The 20,874-nt window shown below is 31.9% G+C and overlaps 1 protein-coding gene across 2 annotated transcripts in view; it reads left to right on the top strand.

Annotated features, from left to right (window-relative positions):
- EPHA3 (EPH receptor A3) overlaps window positions 1-20,874 on the top strand; it is a 338,669-nt gene that overhangs the window by 67,933 nt on the left and 249,862 nt on the right. For both annotated transcript variants that reach the window (XM_011356405.1, XM_011356406.1), the window contains exon 3: window positions 19,768-20,428. In XM_011356405.1, coding sequence (XP_011354707.1) covers window positions 19,768-20,428 — 661 coding nt within the window. The remainder of the gene's footprint in view (window positions 1-19,767; window positions 20,429-20,874) is intronic.

Genomic DNA, 20,874 nt, shown 5'->3' with positions numbered 1-20,874 from the left:
CCTTCAACAAAGTTCTAGCTTTTCCTCTGAAAAAACTTTATTGGTTTTTCCTTTAAAATATATCAAACATCATTTTAGATTTTGGAAATTTAAAAAAAATCTAAAAGTTTTATGACTTTGCTATCCCTTGGGTATATGTTGATCTGTCTGGTGGCTAATGCAGCACTACTTTCGGTTTAATCAGGCATTTAACTGGCTAATTATGCAGAAAGGGACTTAATGTTTGCTATATAGTTAGCAGATGAAAAAAAAATGGAGACCTCAGGGTAGTTAAGTAATTTACCAAATGTCACAGACACATTATGAGAAGCAGAATTTGAATTCGGGTCTTGTTAGTTTCTCATCACTCCTACCCCCTCAAATATTTCACTATTAGCTGATGGACTGTGTCTTTCATGTCTTCTCTAGGGCTAAAACTTGAAAAAGTATGGAGTAGGTGGGATTTAAAGCATGTGTTCTGTTTCTCCAGTTATACTCTCTCATTTTTCACTTAGTGTGGATCCTCACAATTTCCCTGCAGTCTGCCCTTCTACACTGTGTACTATCAGAACATTTTGGGTTCATATATGCACACTATTATGCAAATGACGGTTTAGGTCTAATAATACTATCACATTCAGGGATGCAGTCGTTTTCAAGAACAAGCAGTCTCATTTAAATGAAATAACAATTTAGTGGAATTTCTGTTGTCTTTTAAAAAGTGGTATTTTGAGAGAGATCATTGTGTCAATTGGTCAAATTTGAAGCATATCAAAATGGCCTACTTTGTTGGCAAGAAAGGTCTCCTTTCTCTTCCTTCCTTCTTTACTTCCTTCCTTCCTTCCTTTCTTCCTTCCTTTCTTCCTTCCTTCCTTCTTTCCTTTTTTCCTTCTTTTTTCCTTTCTTCTCTCTCTCCTCCTCCCCGCAAGAAGTATTTATCCACTGTTCATTTATAGAAATGAAAACCTAAATCACAGTATTATATTTTTGATACACACAGTTAGTAGCTCCATCCTTTTTTATATAAAGCTCTTTTGGTAAAATCTTTGTATTACCATGAGATATTAATCTATCTTGACACTAGATTGTGGATTGTGATTTCCTCAAGGGCTTAATAACATTTACCTTGACTAAGAGGCCCAGAGACCTAAATACCTCTGTTCAGCCATATAATGGTGTAAGCTTTACCTATCAGTATACACCCCTGGTTTAATAAAACTTAGACCAGATGGTAAGCTTAAAACTCACCTACAGCTTAGTTTACATTTTTTCTTTTAAATTGTTTTTCATTATTTTAAAAGAAAACTGTTTAAACTTATTTTTCACTGTCACAAATTCAATTATGTAAAATGAGAACAAGTCAAACTTCACATAGAGAAGTATTTTCTGATATTTTGTTAGTTGTGCTTGTGTTAGTAGTACTGCCAATTACATTTATTAGCCCTAAATACTAAACAGCTGGCAGAATTCCATTGTATATAAATAAGACATTTGAGACCTGGACAAGTGCCATTTTGAATACAGCCAGCTGGTGCTTTTTACAGTTTCATTCAGCCTAGCAATACTGATTCCATAGTACATTCAGTGTGTAGGTAAAGACAATAGAAAAACATACTGTGAATAGAGAATTCTGTAGGAAATTCCATTGCATAGAAATATAACATTTCAAAAATTTGTTGAACCAAGGAAATAATATGGTATGCACCTGTTTGTCTAATTTGTTGACTGTATTTTTTACCTGAGTTGTGTTTTTAATCTTTAATTTTCTATATGCCCATTTTGTAGAGCTGAGTTATGCCATGCAAATGCTTGCTGCTTTGTTTTTCTTCTAATAAATTTAAAATTATTTTATCAGATTTATATTAATCATAAAAGTGTATTAAACTTAACATGTACAGTTTAGATTCTCATGTCATTTGGTGAATTTACCCTTTCAGGATACTATGAACTTTAGTTATGTTCTCTAATGTTATCATGTGCATACCCTATCTTTGTTGAATAACTATATAAAAGCCCCGTATCATGCTATTACATAAAATTAATATTTTCAAAATGCAAATATATAATATTAACTTGCTAAATAAGATATGCAAATAAATGTTAGTAAAGTGAATAAACATTTATAAAAATTGTATATATGAAATAAATATTAATTAAAATTATGTGATGACTTTGGGTTTATAATAGAACAACTCTAAAAATATCCCCTTGTTTTGATTGACTTTGTATATTTCTAGAAATAATTGGTAAATAACATAGAAAATCTTTATCGATGTATATCGTGTGTGCATTTGCATGTGTATGAAAAATCTAAATTAAGCAGCAGTTTTGTCACTGGAGGCACTTAGATAATTAGCAATGGCAAAGCTCTGTGGCATCACTTAAATGACTGAGTCAAGGAATGCAATATAACAATCCTCTTGACTTGTTGGAAAATAAATCTATTATATATTAACACAAAAATCTCTTAGCAACTCAATCCATTTTCTTTGGCAATTTTGAATATATTTTAAACCATATAATTAGTATATTCTAAATAAAAATGAGCAATCCAAAGAAATAAAGAATTTAATGGGAAATATAAAATGGCTTACTTTATCCCAATAATAAATAATAAAGCTATCTAATATATGAAATTTTGTTTATTTGTTTTGTGATTTAATAATTTGCATTATGAAAATAAATGAATTCACTTTTTTCAGTTACCTCTTTAGTAACTACATATAGCACTTCCTCAATAAAATGTCGTCGAAGAAACATAGATGAAACACATCCAGATAGCAATAAGCCAGCTGGTCTATTCTATAATAAGCACACCAGTAACATCTGTGCTGCCCAATGCAGCAGTTCAGTCCTCACTTTTCTCATCTAGTAGGAACATTTGACAAAGCTTATCATTAACTTATCTTCTTTTAGAGACTTTTTCTTCATTTGGTGTTGGAGCATAATTTTCATAGTTCTCTTGCTTTATTTGTCACTTCTTTTTTAGACTCTTTGGCTAGATTCTTTCAATATTCTTGATTCCTAATAAACTCACTATTCAAATCTTTCTCCCTGGAGTTATTTCCTAGCCAATGTCACCATTTATATAATGACAAACCCTATCCGCACTGTATCTGTCTTCATTGTGCTCTGAATTCCCTACTCAGGAGAACAAGAGCTTGTCACCATCTTCCCTTGGAAGTCCGATAACATTCATAATTAACATATCCAAAATAACCTTCATATCCCTTTTCCACACCTGCTCCTCATGCAGCTAATTTTCTCTAGCTTCATCAACAATTTTCTTCCTCATACTACTCAGACCTCTACCCATAACAACTTATCAGCATCATGGTCCTTGACCACTATTTCCCTTAACCCTCTTTTATTTTTCATTATCTGCTCTCTTGCTCGCAGAAACTAAGTTCCATGAAACTTGACACTTTGCTGTTTGTTTGTTTTTTTCACTGGCTCTATACTTAGTCTTGAATACTCTCTGGTTCATAATAAACCCTCGATAAATATCGTTGAATGGATTGAATGTAAGACTGTAATAAGTGCTTCTCTCATGTTCTACTTTAACCAGATGCTTGTGCTTAGACTTATTAAATGGATTCCAGTCTGCTGAGAAAATGTTTATAAAAACTTCTGAAGGGAATAAATTTGAATCTTTCTCAAGTGTATGAAGAGGAGAATTGATCACACATTATGAAATGAGAAATATACCATATACTATAAATGATATAAATTAGGATTCTAGTATTAATGTCCAAACTTTCATTGCATTAGTATTAACAATCTACACCTAAAGTAGATTCCAAGTAAAGTAATGAAGACTATACTAAGACACCTAGCTATTAGCTACATGCTGAGACATATTTCTCTTTTGAAAAGTCTTCATTTCCAGAAGATATTACTTTGAGCTATTCATTGCTCCATATCAAACTGCCATGACACAATTGCTTTTATTTCAAAAAAGAACACTTGCAGTATTTTTTCCACATTAGCAGGTCTTTTAAACAATCACTATAAATGCTGTATTTTCTACAATGAAATTAATAAGAAGGCATTAACTCTTTCCAATATGCTCTGCAATTTATTATTACTAAGTCTTCCTTTGTGTAGTAGCTCTGCTATTTTCTACCCAGATATAATAATGAAAAACAAACTTTAAAATCAGCTACTTTTATTTGGAAGCGTAATTTCAACATTAGGTCTTAGCTGAAAACAGGTCTCTTATTGTGCAGAAACTTGGACTCTAAGACACTTCCTGTGCAACACTATTAAACATCCTCCATCTGTAGCCATTCAAGGTTTTACTGCTTAACTATTTCATGACTACTTAACCTAAAGGCTATATCTGCTTCTTTTATATATTTTATAGATCTTATGAAATCAGGTTACACTTTACTTATCTTTTAACAATTGCTAGGAAAAACTGATAAAGAAAAAATATTTAATTGGTCTGGACTAATCTAATTATAACAAATGTTCTTAATTTTTTTTTTCTAACTTTCTTTAAAAACTCTGCCAGACACATCTATGAAAGCAGATGAACCAAGGATTTTGGAGAATATAATGACTCAACCAATTAATTGGGTACCTATAAGTATAAACTTTATTTAATTATTAAACTTTTAAATTATTCATAAATGTTATTGCATGATATATTCTTTGCTAGGGCTGCCGTAAGAAAGTACCACAGACTGTGTGGATTAAACAAGAGAAATTTATTTTCTCACTAGCTGGAAGTCTCAGATCCAGGTGTTGACAGTGTTGGTTTCTTCGAGGACCATGAGGAAGAAATCTGTTCCAGGCCTCTCTCCTTGTTTATAGAGAGCTTTCTCCTCCTGTATCTTCACATAGTCTTCCTTCTGTACGTGTCTCTGACCAAACTGTGAACAAATAAAACAAGAACTCTGTAACTTATATAATTATATGAATTTATATGAATTTTGAATTCATTTTTTTGTAAAGATAAAAATTACTCTGATGATAATTAATAACTGCTCCTCCAAATGGTTGTGAATTTTGCATTACTGTGGACATAATTGTTATAATTTAATAACCCTATTTTTCACAATTTAATTTGTCATTAGAAAAATTTTCTCTGTTCTTAATAATTTTGATATTGAAGCAATTACTTTTTATTTAAAATTTTATTATACAAAATAAGTTTCTGAATACACATCATTTAGCTTTTTAAGTGTGTTCCAGTATGTTTAATTTAAATATTAGGTAAATAATATTGAATCATTTTTCCATGCTCAAAATGTTTTAATTTTCATTCATCTCTAAAATTTTATGAACATTCCGTATATTATACTTATTTCTAATTTGGAACAGGTGGTTATTTGAGATCCAATTTATTTTATTGCTTTAGATTCTAATCACATTCACTCTGGACTATGAAACTGAATATACTATATATTGCAGAATATCCTATATATATTGGTAGATCATATATATTATGATCACATGATAATTTTTGGAGTGGAATGTTTACCATTTTTGTTTTTTACAATTGTATTTAGGTCAGGATGGAGAGAGGGTTAAATCTATTCTCAAACATTTTTCCAGAAATGTAGCTTTTATTTAAAAAATAATATTATTTGACATGCTAATATATACTATGATTTGACATGCTAATATATACTATAAAGTACATAAATTGATATGCAAATAAAATGGCATTTCAATAAGGCAACAAGTTTCATCTAAAAAATGCAACAATACTATGTTCCGCATTTGTTTCAAAACCTTTAATCTTTGCCTGTAATTTAGGGGAAATTCCAGTTAAAATTTTCATGTGGATTACTAGTGAATCAGGTTTCTACCAAAATTAGTCTTTTCTGTTTTGCAGAGATAGTATGGTATGTTAGCATTAATACAAGAATGAGAATAAGATCTGGATCTTGGTTGGTCTAGGTCGAACCCTTATTATCATCATGACATTGACCACTTTTAGCTCTCTCTCTAGATGTCAATTTCTTAATCCCTAAAGAAATTCTCAGGGTCCCTTTATGTGATAAAATGCATTATTCCAGGCCCTATCCATGTAGAATACATTGCATTTTTCTGTTCAATAATAAAGTTGTCAAAAAAAAAAAATCTACAATTATTGCAACTTTTTCTCTACTATATACCCTCCTTAGTTTAATAATGTTTGGGAAAAGCTCTGCTACCTAAAAGAAAAACAAAACAAAAAAGAATACATTCTTTGTAGCCACTGGTTTTCTTCTGCTCACAAGTTTGTTCTTAGACAATATGTTTTTTGCTCTATATTAAATACAAAGTTCTTAAAATTCTCTCCCTTCTATTACTGCTGAAAATTTTCTTCTTATTCTACTCCTGTCCCTATAAATTCTCCTTCTCCATGAGTATTTACTCTACTTAACTTGAAAAGCTTTTTTGATGTGGGGAACATTTCAACATGGATGCTCTAGAGGAGCAATTTTTATAATTCCATTTCTTTCCTCAGCTCATCTTTTTCTTTCTACCCTCTAACATAAGCATTTCAAAATAAAATTTCTGAAATTCTCTTTATCCTCATTTTTTTTTTTATAATCATCTTAACCATTTCCAAAGCTTTAATTAGGCAACTCCAAATCTGAATTTCTCCTCTTATGCTTTTTTTCCCCTGACTTCTGGATGACCTTTCCAACTTTTGAAAACATTTTTGTCTATGTTTCATATTGATATATCAGACTCTGCTTATATTAAACAAAATTGATCCTCCTTCTCACATAACTTTTCCTGCTTTGATTGCTGCCTTTCTCTGCTAATGGCATTATTTCCAAGTCATCAAGACAGGTTAGTAGAAAATAGGGATGACTTTGTAATCAGAGTTCTGAGTTTGAATCCAGACTGCACCATTTACTAGATATCTGATTTGGGGCAAGTTGTTGAACCTCTTACTAAACTTCACTTGTCTCATTTGTAGAATTAGTTGATAATAGCACCCGCTGAAAGGGAGTTTTTTCAAGGATAAAATGATTCATTGTCAGGAAAGTCCATTATAAGTTACTTCTACTTAAAATGATCAATATGATTATTAAATGTTAGCTCAGAGTCTTTTTCAGGTTTGTAATTTTCTCAAACCAAGTATCCATCAATTGCCAAGTCTTAGTTCTATCCCTGAAATATTGGTCATTCAAAAATTAATCCATTTATTTGTTCATTCAATGGCTGAATTATGTGGAACTGTGATGGGTGCTGGTAATCAATAATGAGCAAAGGAGACAAGCTCCCATCACTCCTCCTTTACCTAACCACAATAACTCTGATTCATCTCCCTCCATTCTTCCTCCATTCCATTGCAAACACTCTTATAAAAGTAATGTTTCTAAATCTGATCTTTTTTGCATCTCTTAGTAATGAGAAAAACCTCAGTTACATCCCAAACCACCCCACATGATCATCTTTAACTCCTACTCTAATTTTCTACTGTTCTCTTTATAAGAACCAGAGTATCCTATGAAAAGGTGAGTCTTGTTTCTCTGCTCAGATACTAGGATTGGACCTAATCTCCACCTCTTCCCATTCCTCCCTCTGTCCTGGCCATGTTCTTTCCTTCCCTCTTCCTAAGACATAATAGATATACTCCATTCTTTGTGTGTGTGTGTGTGTGTGTGTGTGTGTGTGTGTGTGTGTGTGTGTGTGTGTTGTATGTTTACACCAGATCTACTCCTCAGAGACTTTTACTTCTATTTTATTTGCAATGAATACTCTTTCCCTATCTATCCACACTCCTTTACTCAAATCTCATCTTTCCAGTGAAGTCTTCCTCTGCTGTGAGTCAACTATCCAGGTCTTTTTATAAACATCACCTTTCAGTTGAGGTCTTCCTGGGCCATTCTTTTTAAAATCTTCCCTTCCTCCCAACACACATAACTGTCCTCTCTCTTGCCTCCTTCATTGCTTCCTCTTAAAATGTACCACTATATAAGCAAACAAAAATTTTACTTCTTTATTCTTTCTGTTCTGTCTCTCCCACTAGCATGTAATCTTCCTAAGAAGAGAGATTTCAGGCTATTTTGTTTGTTGCTATAATTCCAGCTCCAAATAGAGTCCCTAGAGCATAATTGGTATTTGATAAATGCATGTTAAATTAATCAACATTTCTCACTTTAGCTGCTTCATGATACACACATACTCAGTCAGTGTTTTTGTGTTTTATGCCTTTGTTCATATTGCTTCCTATGCCTGGAATGTGCTCTTTTTCCTCCTTCTCCCTCATCACCTATTTTCACTAGTCAGAAGTCCACTTGTTAAATTTCTTGCCTGAATGCCACTTCCTGGCTGCTGTTTATTTTATTTTATTTATTTATTTTTTTCCTCTGTCGCATAAGAGTTACCATTCTTTGATAGTGTATATCCCATTCTCTACCCTTCTCTAATGCTCCACACCCAATCTATTAAGTCCTTTGGCTCTACTACCAAAATATTTCCAGAATTTGATTTGCTCTCCCTACCTCCACAATAATATCCTATCTTTTGTTAACTGGACTATTGTAACAACCCATTGTACTTCATTATCTCTCTGATTTAATGTTTCACCACTTTACGCCAGGATCACTCAGTTTCAGTTACAGTGGTCTCCTTACTAAAATTTGATTATACCACCCTCAATCTCACAACCCATGGGCTTTTTGTTTTCTCAGTCTGAGATACTGTATACCAGGGCATTACCAACCCCCAGGCTAATGACCTGTTGTGGTTCATATTCTGTTAGGAACTGGGCAGCACAAGAGGTGAGAGGTGGGCAAGCTTGTGAAGTTTCATCTGTTTTTACAGCCACTTCCCAGTGATAGCGTCACCACCTCACCTCTACTTCAGATCATTGGGCATTAGATTCTCATAGGAGCATGGGTCCCTGGTGTCAAAAAGGTTGGAGACCACTGCTGTACACACAGCTATTCTCTTGACCTGCTTTCTTACTGGTTTCATTCCAGTGGTTGCAGAATTGAGAACTTACCCCTTGTTACCCTATCTAAAATATCATTTTTATCAAACCACCTATGGTCTTCTAACCCCATGGCCTGTTTTGTTCTTCTTTATGATTATCACTCCTATAGTGAGCATATGTGCACACATGTGCTTACTATTGTTTTCCCTCAAGTAGAACATAAGCTCCATGAAAACATTAATGGCTTTTTTCTTTTTTTCCACATAAGTGGAAGGCCCCAGGACATAGAAGAGTGCCTAGCCTATGATAGGTTCTGTTGAATGAATGGCCATTCTTATAATGCAAGTTTTCAAGAGTAGAAAACCACAACTTAGGCATCTTTATTATAATAGTACTAAAACAATTTCATAGTATGAAAGTGCTTAATAAATATTTGTTTTACTTAGTTTGTAGGTAATGACTATATACACACTTATTAACTATAATACCATCTATAAGGTAACTGAACAATCTTATAAGGTACTATTATCATCTTCGTTTAGACATGAGATAACTAAATCTTAACACACTGCTCAGTATAGAGTGAAAGTGTAACAACAATAATACATATTTAATTTTATTAAACCATAAATCTATTAATATGTTATACAGATATATTGAATACTTTTTATTTAAAAAATAATAGTGAAACAAAGTGAAGTCAAATATCTAATAAAATTACAGAACTATAGTAATTGTTAAAGTGTGGAATATTATTGGCAAAACTTTTACTCCATATAGAATGGCAAATTTATCATAGATAAAAGACAGAAGTCTCATTTATAATAAAATATGAAGCAGATCAACATTCAGTTAACTTTTATCATTAATTATAAATATTGAATTTCCAAACAGTAAAAAAATAACATTTGTCAGAAATTGTCATAGCTTTAAACAAATTTAAGGAAAGCCTAGACTAGTAAGGAAAAAAGGGGAGGGAAGCTTCAATTTAAAATATATTCTGATTTCTTTATAAGAAAAAAAAATCCATGTATTCTCAATGACATTTTTAGTTAACTAAGCTTTAGCAGAATAATAATAACATGTTTACTGCATCCTAGGGTCAGCATACTGTTACAACTATTTTAAATAGATAATCTGTTTTTGTTTACAACATCTCTAGACAGAATTTACCATTATTTTTCCCATTTTACAGATGTATAAATTAAATTACAGTGTATGTAATCTCCTATTAAGTAGCAGAGCTAGTTTCAAACTCAGGGTCTATCTCTAGAGCTTAAACCCTTAATCTGGGCTTTGCAGGATGCTCAATGATAAAGGATTAAAAATATTTCTGTGAAAGTATCGCTACGCTTGTGAGAAGAACAGAAGTGTCTGTAGCTTTAAAATTGGTACTATAAAGCAGCTTACATTTCAGGGAAATGCTCTCAAGAATTACACTTATTGTGTTAAAAAATAAACTTAGTTCTGAAGATCTGTGAAATTTAGCACATGTTCCACACTGACATGAATTAATTTCATTTCCATCATGGTGAGTGCTCCACAGGTATATCATAAATTGCTATGATTACTGTGGCTGTGACCCATTATCATAGCAGGAAATTACATGAATCTCACAACTGATATGAAATGTAGTGCTGTCACTGCTATGCATTAATTTCTAAGTAGTTGACCATTTGTAATAATTCTGTAAATGTCCATCTTAGCAGTTTTCAGTCTAGACAAGTTAAACCCATGTCCATGGAATTTTCCCCCATTATTTTCAAGCAGTTATGCTGAATTCCAAAATTATCTTTTTATTGGGCAATTTCATATTGAATCTTTTTCTAAGAATTGGAAACATGATAGTCTTCATTGTCCTATTCCCTAATATTTAAGAGAAATTTATTCTATTATAAAGTAATGTCATTTGGTTATATATGAACAGAAAGACAGAGAGAAAATGTAATGTAAACAATGTTTATTTTTCTAACTTTAATGGAATAAATAAATAGCTTATTAAATGATTTTTTAAATATATGGACCTCCTTTTTGCTAAAGTAATTTCGTATAATGATATGCTTCATGGATATAGTTTTTAAAACAACATTTTTTAAATTATAAGTCTTTTTTACATTATAAATAGTAATGTTTTAGAATTCATATCAAACCTCTATAATGTAAATTATATCTTTCCCATTCTTCCTTTGTCATTAACATTTTTCAGATTAACAGGTTTAATTAAAAACTTTTGACAATGGTGAATTTAGAGGGCCTTCGCGTGGTATATTTTATATTTTAGTACATCATGTCTGTTACAGGTCAATTCCTCTGGCTAGATATTCACCTTTTTGGTTGGTCTTTAAGTATTTTGCACCATTTTAATAAATTTTTCTATTGCCACCCCACAATGTCCTAGACTTTAATATTCCTTTCTTTATCTCTTAATAACTCCTTTTCTCAAAATATTTATCATAAATTTATTGACATAAAGTTTCTAGAAATTTATTTTTCTCTTTTTTTAAAAAAAAAATTACAAAATGCTTATAAACATGGAATAGGTCTTATATTTACTCAATTAAGGCTCCTCTCTGACACATAGCTCTCCAGAGTATTATTGATTTTTAAAATTTAATGCCTTATATACCCAAAAGCACACTTTTATGCTTTGTTACATAAGGTGAACATTTTGTACATCATATGATATCTAATTCTTAGTTATTCTCTATAGGATACTTGGTTTTAGGCACAAGTCTAGATGTATGGGAGGAGATGAGCCAAACGAATAACCATGCTGGGGAGAAAGAATAATCAATAGAGAAATGAATGAATATGTCTTCATAAAATAACAGTAGGTACAACAATGGATATAACACAAATACAATACATTCCTTAAGAGCAGGTACTCTGTCTATCTGCTTCATTACTCAGTTATCAATACAGAGCTTGACACACAGTTATCCAATAAATATAAATTGAATGTTCTTGAAAGGCGATCTATAGGTCTAATGGGAATACTGTTTCAAAAAGAAAAATTAAAGATATAAATTTATTCACATACGTGTCCCATGATTTTTTTTTAATTTTTTTTTGCTGTTGCTTGTAGTCTTTCGGTACAAACAGGCATTTTTTCTGAAATATGATTTAGTAGTCAAAAAATTCTAATATAATGAGCTATTACTCTCTGCACATGTGGATGTATCCTGTGTACATTCATAAGAAAAATATATCTATTTATAAGTTTTTGAAAAATATTGTGTACATTCATTCAATAAAGATCATCTTAAGACCTTTCATCTGGAACTTGGAAGTGGGCTTTCTGTAGCCTTCCCTTTTGGACAGGAGAACCAACTTCCAGTCCAGAGCTAACCAGGTGCCTCTCTTCAGTAGTTTCCCCTGTAGCAGATGAAGTGGAGGCATGTCAGTTGATACTGCTCAAATTTGCCAAGCTTTCCTGTTTTCAGTAACTGCCTACATACCCAGTGCTCAGTGTCCTAATGTTTAGCTATACTGGAAACCAATTTCTTAAACAGGTCTGATCTTACACATCTTCCTGTTTGCTAACACTTTTTATCGTTATATATGCGCATTAAAAGTTCTAGCCTTACTATCCTTCCATTTCTTCTTTCTCAATGCTTTCCCAGGGCTTTTCTTCCAGTGGTAATTCTTCCTTTTCCCACAGTTCCTTGAGACCCTGAAATAGAAAGCATATCATCATTTGCCTTGTATGACTTAAGCCTCTCCTTCTAGCATCAAAACTTCTGGATAACAAAAATCACATTTTAACTTTCTACTATCCACAGTTTCTACTCTAGGCCTTGCATATGGAAATATTTAATATATGCATGTAGAATTAAATATAACTGCTATTATAGAGGCATCTTTAAAAATCATAAATTATCACAGAAAATCACAGTGGAAAACTATCAAACTATAGCAAACATAAAAATAACAGCAATTCTAAAACCAGTTGTTTCACATTTATACCAAGAGAAATATGTGATTGAAGGTAACCCTCCCACACACACAGTTTACATCTTTTTGTAATGTGCATGGTTTGCATTTACCACCAGATGCGAAATAGAACACTGTGATTAGATTTACTTTGTTTGTTATAATAATATCTTACAATTCTCGATGGGAGGTAGAAGATGAGATTGTTCAGGTGAGCTTCTATTTAAAGCATGTCTGGACCTTAGCAAATCTGGAGTCAAAAAGCAGATGAGATGAGGGCTGAGCAAAAGGCCATTCTACAGAGACAAGGGCAGGGCTATCTAGAAACTTTAGATGTAGTCTTTGAAGAGATTCAGAAGGCTTGGAACCTGACATTAGAGTATGCTATCAGGTCAAGTAGAGATCAGAAGTCAAAATTCCATTTGGCCAAGAGACATATAGTATTGATTCTCAGCCGTTAGGAGTCCTTAGAATTACCTACGCAATTTAAAAATAAATAATTAGTTGGCACAAGCACCCATGAAGCAATATTTTAGAAAGCCTCCCTGGATAACGTTTAATTATAAATAAGAATTAATGTAAAGAGATTAGACCTGAGTCAGAAATATGGGACATTTGTGCACAGGTACAAAAATGTGGCAACTGTCCTGAGATCTTAGTACAGTACCACTGAATAACAGTTGGAAGGATAATAACTAAAATTAAGTCTAGGTAGTGACCCAACACTGCTCTAGTTCTTGTCTCAGTTTAGGTGTTTAAAGAACTGAGAATTATTGAAAATGAAGATGAAAGTATTTGTGAGCATGAGGTGCTGTAAAGACAGAGAATCCAAGGTCGGTTATAAGAGACCTCAGGATTTCCATACCTTTAAGCCTTCTGGAGACAGTGCCTTTAATAACCTGTGTCTTATTATAACTACAGAAAGTGCCATACTCTGACCAATATTCCTGAGAATCCTAAACAGGTGTTACAGCATCCTGGTCCTAACTATTGCTCTCATGGTTCAAAATTCTTTGTTGATTTTCTTCATTAATAATCTCCAGTCCTTTCGCCCCTTTCCTGGTTTCTCAGCTCTTTTCACTATACTCTGCCCAAACTGAGACATTGCTCTCCCTATATTCAACAAGGCTGTTCTAATATTGTTATCAAATTTCTGATGAATTCTTATGATTTTAAAGGTAGGCGAGGGGATGGATAGTGGTCATTACTGGCCATACCATCCCAGGCAGGCATCTGCTCAGTGTTTCTATCCTTAAACTCTGGCCAGCATCTTGTTACTGATACTGGCTTTCCAACATCAAATCCCATGTTTTCTCTCCTTGATCCTCTGGTTACAAGTGCAATTCTCTGATTTGACCAAAAATCAACATCAGCAACAACAAAACCTTTCAAACCAAACAATTTTATTCCTCTCAACTATTTTATTTTCCTCTACCTTTTTATGTAATACTGTTAGAAATATATATATATATATTTATATTTATATATGTTATATATAAATATAAATATATATATTTAACAATATAAATATATATTTAGAAATATATATTTCTAAATACATAAAATATAAATATAAATATAAATATTTCTATATATAAAATATATAAAATATAAATATTTATTTCTCTACGTATAAAATGTATAATATATAATAAATATATTTATATATTATATAGAAATATATTTATATATTTCTATATAATATATAATATTTAAATATATTATATATAAAAATATATAAATATATATAAATATATATAAATATATATAAATATATTTATATATAATATATAGATATATATTTATATATATTTATATATTTTTATATATTTAAAATATATATAAATATAAATATATATATATTTCCAACAGTATTACCTAAAAGTATATATATATACTTCTGAGACCTGAATGGGCTAAGAAAAACTATTTATGAATAAACGAAAGCATAATGATTTTTGTAGATATATCTGCCTGACATCTGATAGTGACACCATACTGCAAGCGATTGTCCATCTCCACACTTAAAATTCCGGTGTATGGTAAATGTTCAAATATTTCTAAGATGAGCATTGATTTTTGAAATGGCTATGGGTGTGTACAAAGGGTAAGAAACATGGAAGTAAGAAACATGAATGGAGAAAGAGTAGCAAAAATCAACTTAATTTCACTTATAATCACTGAGTGCAAGATTAAGTAGCATTTTGTAAAGTGTGGAACTACGTTTCTTATTAACCATTTAAATGTAAATGCAATATTGTGAATATAAGAATATTGGTGATTATTTCCTCTATATTGTCATCTGCAAACTTCTAAGAAACTTTATGTCTTATCAAGTGAACTACAAAGTTATTTTTTTCACTTTCTTAATATTTCCCAAATCATGTTAGTCTATGCACTAAATGTATTGCAGATTCTCTTTCTTTTAAAGGAAATGCAAACATTTTTCTTCTTACTCCCAGTGAACAAGCAGCTAAAATGTATCAAAGAGAGTAATTAATAGCAACAATAAGTAAAAATCTTTATTACTATAATAGAGGTTTTCACAACGATAGTTATTAGGTTAAATGCTAATTAATTATTAAAAATATGTTTTCCCCAAAAATGAATGTTTGCATAAATAACACATAACTGTGTTTTTTAAAAAATATAAATTGAGTCTCCTTTATAGCGACATTATCTTTTGGTGATGGGGAGGTTCACTGTGATTATGCTACTGGGAATAGATTTCAGAATGGCCTTGCTAGAGAGAGGGAGTCTGGATACATGATTTCCGGTTGTGTAATCTGGAAAAAGAAAAACAAAAACCAAAAAAACAACAAAGCACTCAGTTCCGGCTTCTGTGGTCAACTGATAAATAACTAGAATAAGCATCTGGGAGCCAGGCTAAATATCGAAATTGTTGATTTCAAAAAATTTGAGCTTTTGAAGGGATTTTTGTACTTACTAGTTCTGTATTCCCTCCTGCTGAAGACATTACTGCTAGATACTTCTTGCAGAGATTTTCTTTAGGAATTAGAAAAATCATGAGAAAGATCCTTTGAACCACCCGTTTTAAATATCATCAATTCTCTATGTCACCTGTTTTCTTTTTCTGAGTCTGCCTTGGGACAATTACTATGGCAATATAGTACCTCTAATAATTCAAATTAGTTCTTGGAGTAGGAAGATAGGGTAATTATGGGCATTCTTTAAATGTATAAAGTGTAACCTTTACAACAGCAGCTTTAATGAATGACTTTTGTTTTTGTTGCTGCTGTTGTAGAAATGCTCATTTAGGGATTTTATTTCTACTGTCTTTATTCCTCAGTAAATACTAGAGTTAGAGACTTGTTTTTGCAAGTGGTCTGAGATGTCAAGTAACCATCCTTACAGGCAATTTGGTCTTCATTACAAATTAATGAAGTGATAATTGCTCTCTCCAACCTTTTACGTGCAAAGCATTATGGTGCTGTTTGCATTATCTCCTTGCAATTTATACCTCTACATTCAAGGACTTGTGATAGCTTGCCAAATTAGCATCGAGAGGAAAAATGTTAAACTACAGTGAGAGCTCCATAATTAAAATCATATTTTACATCAGATTACAAAAATCTCTACATAATCTCCCACTGTTTGATGTCTAGTAAAATGCTGTTCATATATAGCAGAAGAAATTTGCAATTGATTGGTCAGTTGAAGTACCAACTCATTTTTAGTCTAGTAAGGAAATCTTGACCTAAAAAATTTTAAGTCAATTGGCTTATTTTTAAATAATGATGCCCATGATCTGACTCTCTGTAAAATGTCTGCAGCAAACATTTATACTCTAGAGTTTTGTTAGCTCTGTATTTTACAATGGTTTTGGAAAACCAATAGAAAAATAATAGAGAAAATTTCACATAATACTGACTTTTTAACATCAGAGCTTTTTGGAGCTCCAATTCTGATCATTCTTTTTTAAATTTTTCTGATGTTAAACTTATACATTAATTTTGCCTTAAATATGACTTTACTATTATAGGCATCTCAATGTAAAATTTTAAGAATGGAGACTCTCATATATACTTTCCTTCTTAAAAAGTTCATAGAGTGGATGTTTGAAATTGGTATGTTGGTGATTATTAAGAGCAGTGCAAATTTTTTCTTATATTAAGATATAAATATATCTTGTATATTAGGTCGAGGGGTCCTAACATAGTCTAAATTTGTTTCTTTGTTGAACATTGGGTGTGACAATGAGTTAAACCAAATTGCCTCTGGAAAATTAGGCCTTTCTTATACTCTAGACCCTGAATGATCAAAGTTATTAAAATAAGTGTTGCTTTTCACTTATTTGTTCTTGCTTTGTTTTGGGGGTTATAGGAGAGCCAGGCAGAATAAGAAGTTTTTAAACTGTGTTTTTCACACTGATGGGGGCCCACAAATTGGTTTTGATAATTCAAACACTCTAATATAAATAATTTATTTTTTCTTTAGTGAGGTTCAAAGGCCAAATAAATACTATATTTCTTTGTTTATGGTTACCATAAAGGTAACTATTAATAAATTAACCTTTTATTTCATTTTGTGACTAGAAATTATGGAACTCCTATTTTTTTAATAAATAGAAATAGAAAAAGAACTGTTATACATTTTAGATGCCATTCAAAGAGTGTAAAACTTGCCTTTCCCTTAATGAAGAAAATTTAGGAACACATTTATAATGGGCTTCACAAAGATTGTATTTATTTACAAAATCCAATTACATTATCTAATAAGAACTTTATATTTGTTACCTTCTTGAATGATTCCTACATATATTATAAGAGAAAATATTTGTTTATGCATCTCCCAAAAGTTGAAATTTTGTGTTGCATATTATGGAGGAAATAAAGAGGTCTAAAATTTAACAAACGTGTTGAGACAAAACTAAATTTCCCTTACCATGTATCAAGAATTAGATTTGTTTAATCCTTCACCAAAGTATAAATTAGTACTTTTGATTGATTCATTGTTTGATAGATGGCCACGGGGTTGGGGAGCATGGCATAAGGAATGTAGTTACATTAATGTAACGGCTAGTTGTAAAGCAAGAGGAGAGAAAGAGCAATTAGGGAAATCATTTTACCAACTATATAAATGTCTAACCAAAGTACTGTATACTTGAAACCAATAATAAAATAAAATTTGAAAAAAGAATTAGATTTTTGAATGACTGTGGAATTTAATAGGGGTTATATAATACAATTTCTTATGAATGAAAGGGGTATGAAAAGCATCAAGAAGAAAAGAATACAGTCCAGTTGAGGTTATATCAGAAACAAAAACTATCAAATGTGTCTTTTGAAAACAGTAAAAGAGTCAACACTGACAAAAACATAGTTTGTGCCTAAGTGAAACATAATTCACTAACCTCAATTCAAACTTCTAGAAAAACATAAATGTAAGTTGGAACCAGTTTTTGGAAAAATACAAACATCAAACTAAAGAGTTTGAAACTTATTGCATAGGTAATAAGGAGCCCTAGAAGATTCTGAATTTAAGAATGATATGACAAACATCAGTTTGTTCTCTGTATCTATGAATTTGTTGCCGTTTTATTTGTTCATTTATACAGAGAACAAACTGACAGTTTCCAAATGGGACAAGGGTTGGAAGGCTGAGGAAAAAAGGTGAGGAGATTAAGAAGTACAAATTGGAAGTTACAAAATAGGTACAGATATGTGAAGTATAACATTAGGAATCTAGTCAATAATATTGTAAATAATTATGTATGGTGTCAGGTGGAGTACTAGACTTATCAGGGGGAATCACTACATAAGTTTTATAAATGTCTAACCACTATGCTGTATACCTGAAACTAATATAGTATTGAATGTCAATTATAATTTTAATTAAAAAATAAAAGGATGACATGGCAAACGTTTTGTTTTCCTGGTAGCAATAAGCAAAATTGGGCATGTTGAAAGAAAGTGTAAACATTGTAATAATAGAAACAGAATGGTATAATAGTTGTAGAATTTTAAGTAACACAAATGATGTGATGCTAAATTAAAAGCTTTTCAAAATCTGTTCTAAAGATCACAGAAGAAGTACTTCACTGTTCTAAAGTCTTGAATATTTTAAATGTTTTTACAATAAAAATATTTGTGGTAGGATAATCCTAACTGCTATAACAACAACCACCATCACTCAAATAGCTATTTATTTTTTTCTTGTGTAAAATTTAATGTGGGTAAAAGATATTAAGAATTGAAATGTTCTCTACACTTACATCTTCTGTTCTCCATGCATAACTATTAGTTGTTTTATTTGGGAGAGGGAGGGAGGGAGGGAGAAGAAGAAGCCATGTTTACATTTTTATTTCAAATTTTCTTTTATAGTTCCCCAAGATGTATTCTTTAAAATAACTGAGTACATTAAAAAACATCATGCATAAAAATACATGGTAATAACATCATTTAGATTCACCTTGCTTTCCCATATATTGATTTTACCAAAATCTGGTTCACATTGGGAAAAGATTAACAAAGATGAATTTAGATGGTGGTATTTTTCCATTCTCTTCTTTAATAACAAACAAACAAATAAACAAAAAGAAAACAATCCAAAATATATACAACAAAACCACTTTATAGTGTTATAGAAGATGCCTGATTTGAAGTTTTGGTCCTGGACTATTTGGCTAGGTTCAATCAATTGCTAAGCAACTTTTTCCTGAATATCTCAAAAACTGCAATGCATTTCAAATGTGTTCATCAAAATTATAAATTACTTTGTGTCAATACACTCAGAGAATCTTGCAAATAACAATATTTTTTTTAAAAAGAATATTATGGAGTTGCTCCACATCATGACTTTTAATGAGTAACACTGAAGATTTTGCTTGTTTATTTGGTATTTCCTGTGATACCATTGACACTCTCATTTTGTATTCATTATTATTCATTATGCTTATTACTTCTGACTCTCTTTGTGTTTTTTTTTCTTCTTTGACTCTTCAGTGGGAAGAAATCAGTGGTGTTGATGAACATTACACACCCATCAGGACTTACCAGGTGTGCAATGTCATGGATCATAGTCAAAATAATTGGCTGAGGACAAACTGGGTCCCCAGGAACTCAGCTCAGAAGATTTATGTAGAGCTCAAGTTCACTCTACGGGACTGCAACAGCATTCCATTGGTTTTGGGAACTTGCAAGGAGACTTTCAACCTGTACTACATGGAGTCCGACGATGACCACGGGGTCAAGTTCCGAGAGCATCAGTTCGCAAAGATTGACACGATTGCAGCCGATGAAAGTTTCACTCAAATGGACCTCGGGGACCGTATTCTGAAGCTTAATACTGAGGTTAGAGAAGTGGGTCCTGTCAACAAAAAGGGATTTTATCTGGCTTTTCAAGATGTCGGCGCTTGTGTTGCCTTGGTGTCTGTGAGGGTATACTTCAAAAAGTGCCCGTTTACGGTGAAGAATCTGGCTATGTTTCCAGACACGGTGCCCATGGATTCCCAATCCCTGGTGGAGGTTAGAGGTTCTTGTGTTAACAATTCTAAGGAGGAAGACCCTCCCAGGATGTATTGCAGTACGGAAGGAGAATGGCTTGTACCCATTGGCAAGTGCTCGTGCAATGCCGGCTATGAAGAAAGAGGTTTTACGTGTCAAGGTAAGTCTTCTCTATTTTCCTTAGAGTGGTATTTCTCACTTGCAAGTTTATCGTAGAGTAATGAAAAGAAGTAAATTTAGCCTGAACTCACTTGGCAGCAAATCATGGCTCAAACTGAACAGAGTCTATTTATAGACTAAATTTATCTCACTTGCTGTGTTGATTCATAGTTTGTTGTAGAAATATTAACATGTTTGATTATGTGGTGCTGGCCTATATCCCACTAGAGGTGTTACATATGTTATTTTTAAGTTTTCCTTGCTATGTAATGATTTGGTAGTAGAATTCAAAATCAACTGAAAGAAAAAAAAACTGTCTTTTTTCTGTAGAAGAAAGAAATATCATTGGCACTCAGGTAATCTAATTATAATGGGATTAGTTACTGCATTGACTAAGTATGTGCTTTTCTATGTCATAGCAGTATGTACTTTATTGCTGTTAAATAT

This window comes from Pteropus vampyrus, unplaced genomic scaffold, assembly GCF_000151845.1.
Source record: "Pteropus vampyrus isolate Shadow unplaced genomic scaffold, Pvam_2.0 Scaffold26, whole genome shotgun sequence".
In the NCBI taxonomy this organism is placed as follows: Eukaryota; Metazoa; Chordata; class Mammalia; order Chiroptera; family Pteropodidae; genus Pteropus; species Pteropus vampyrus.
The sequence above is the reverse complement of the archived record's forward strand: the minus strand, read 5'-3'. Positions and strand labels throughout refer to the sequence as shown.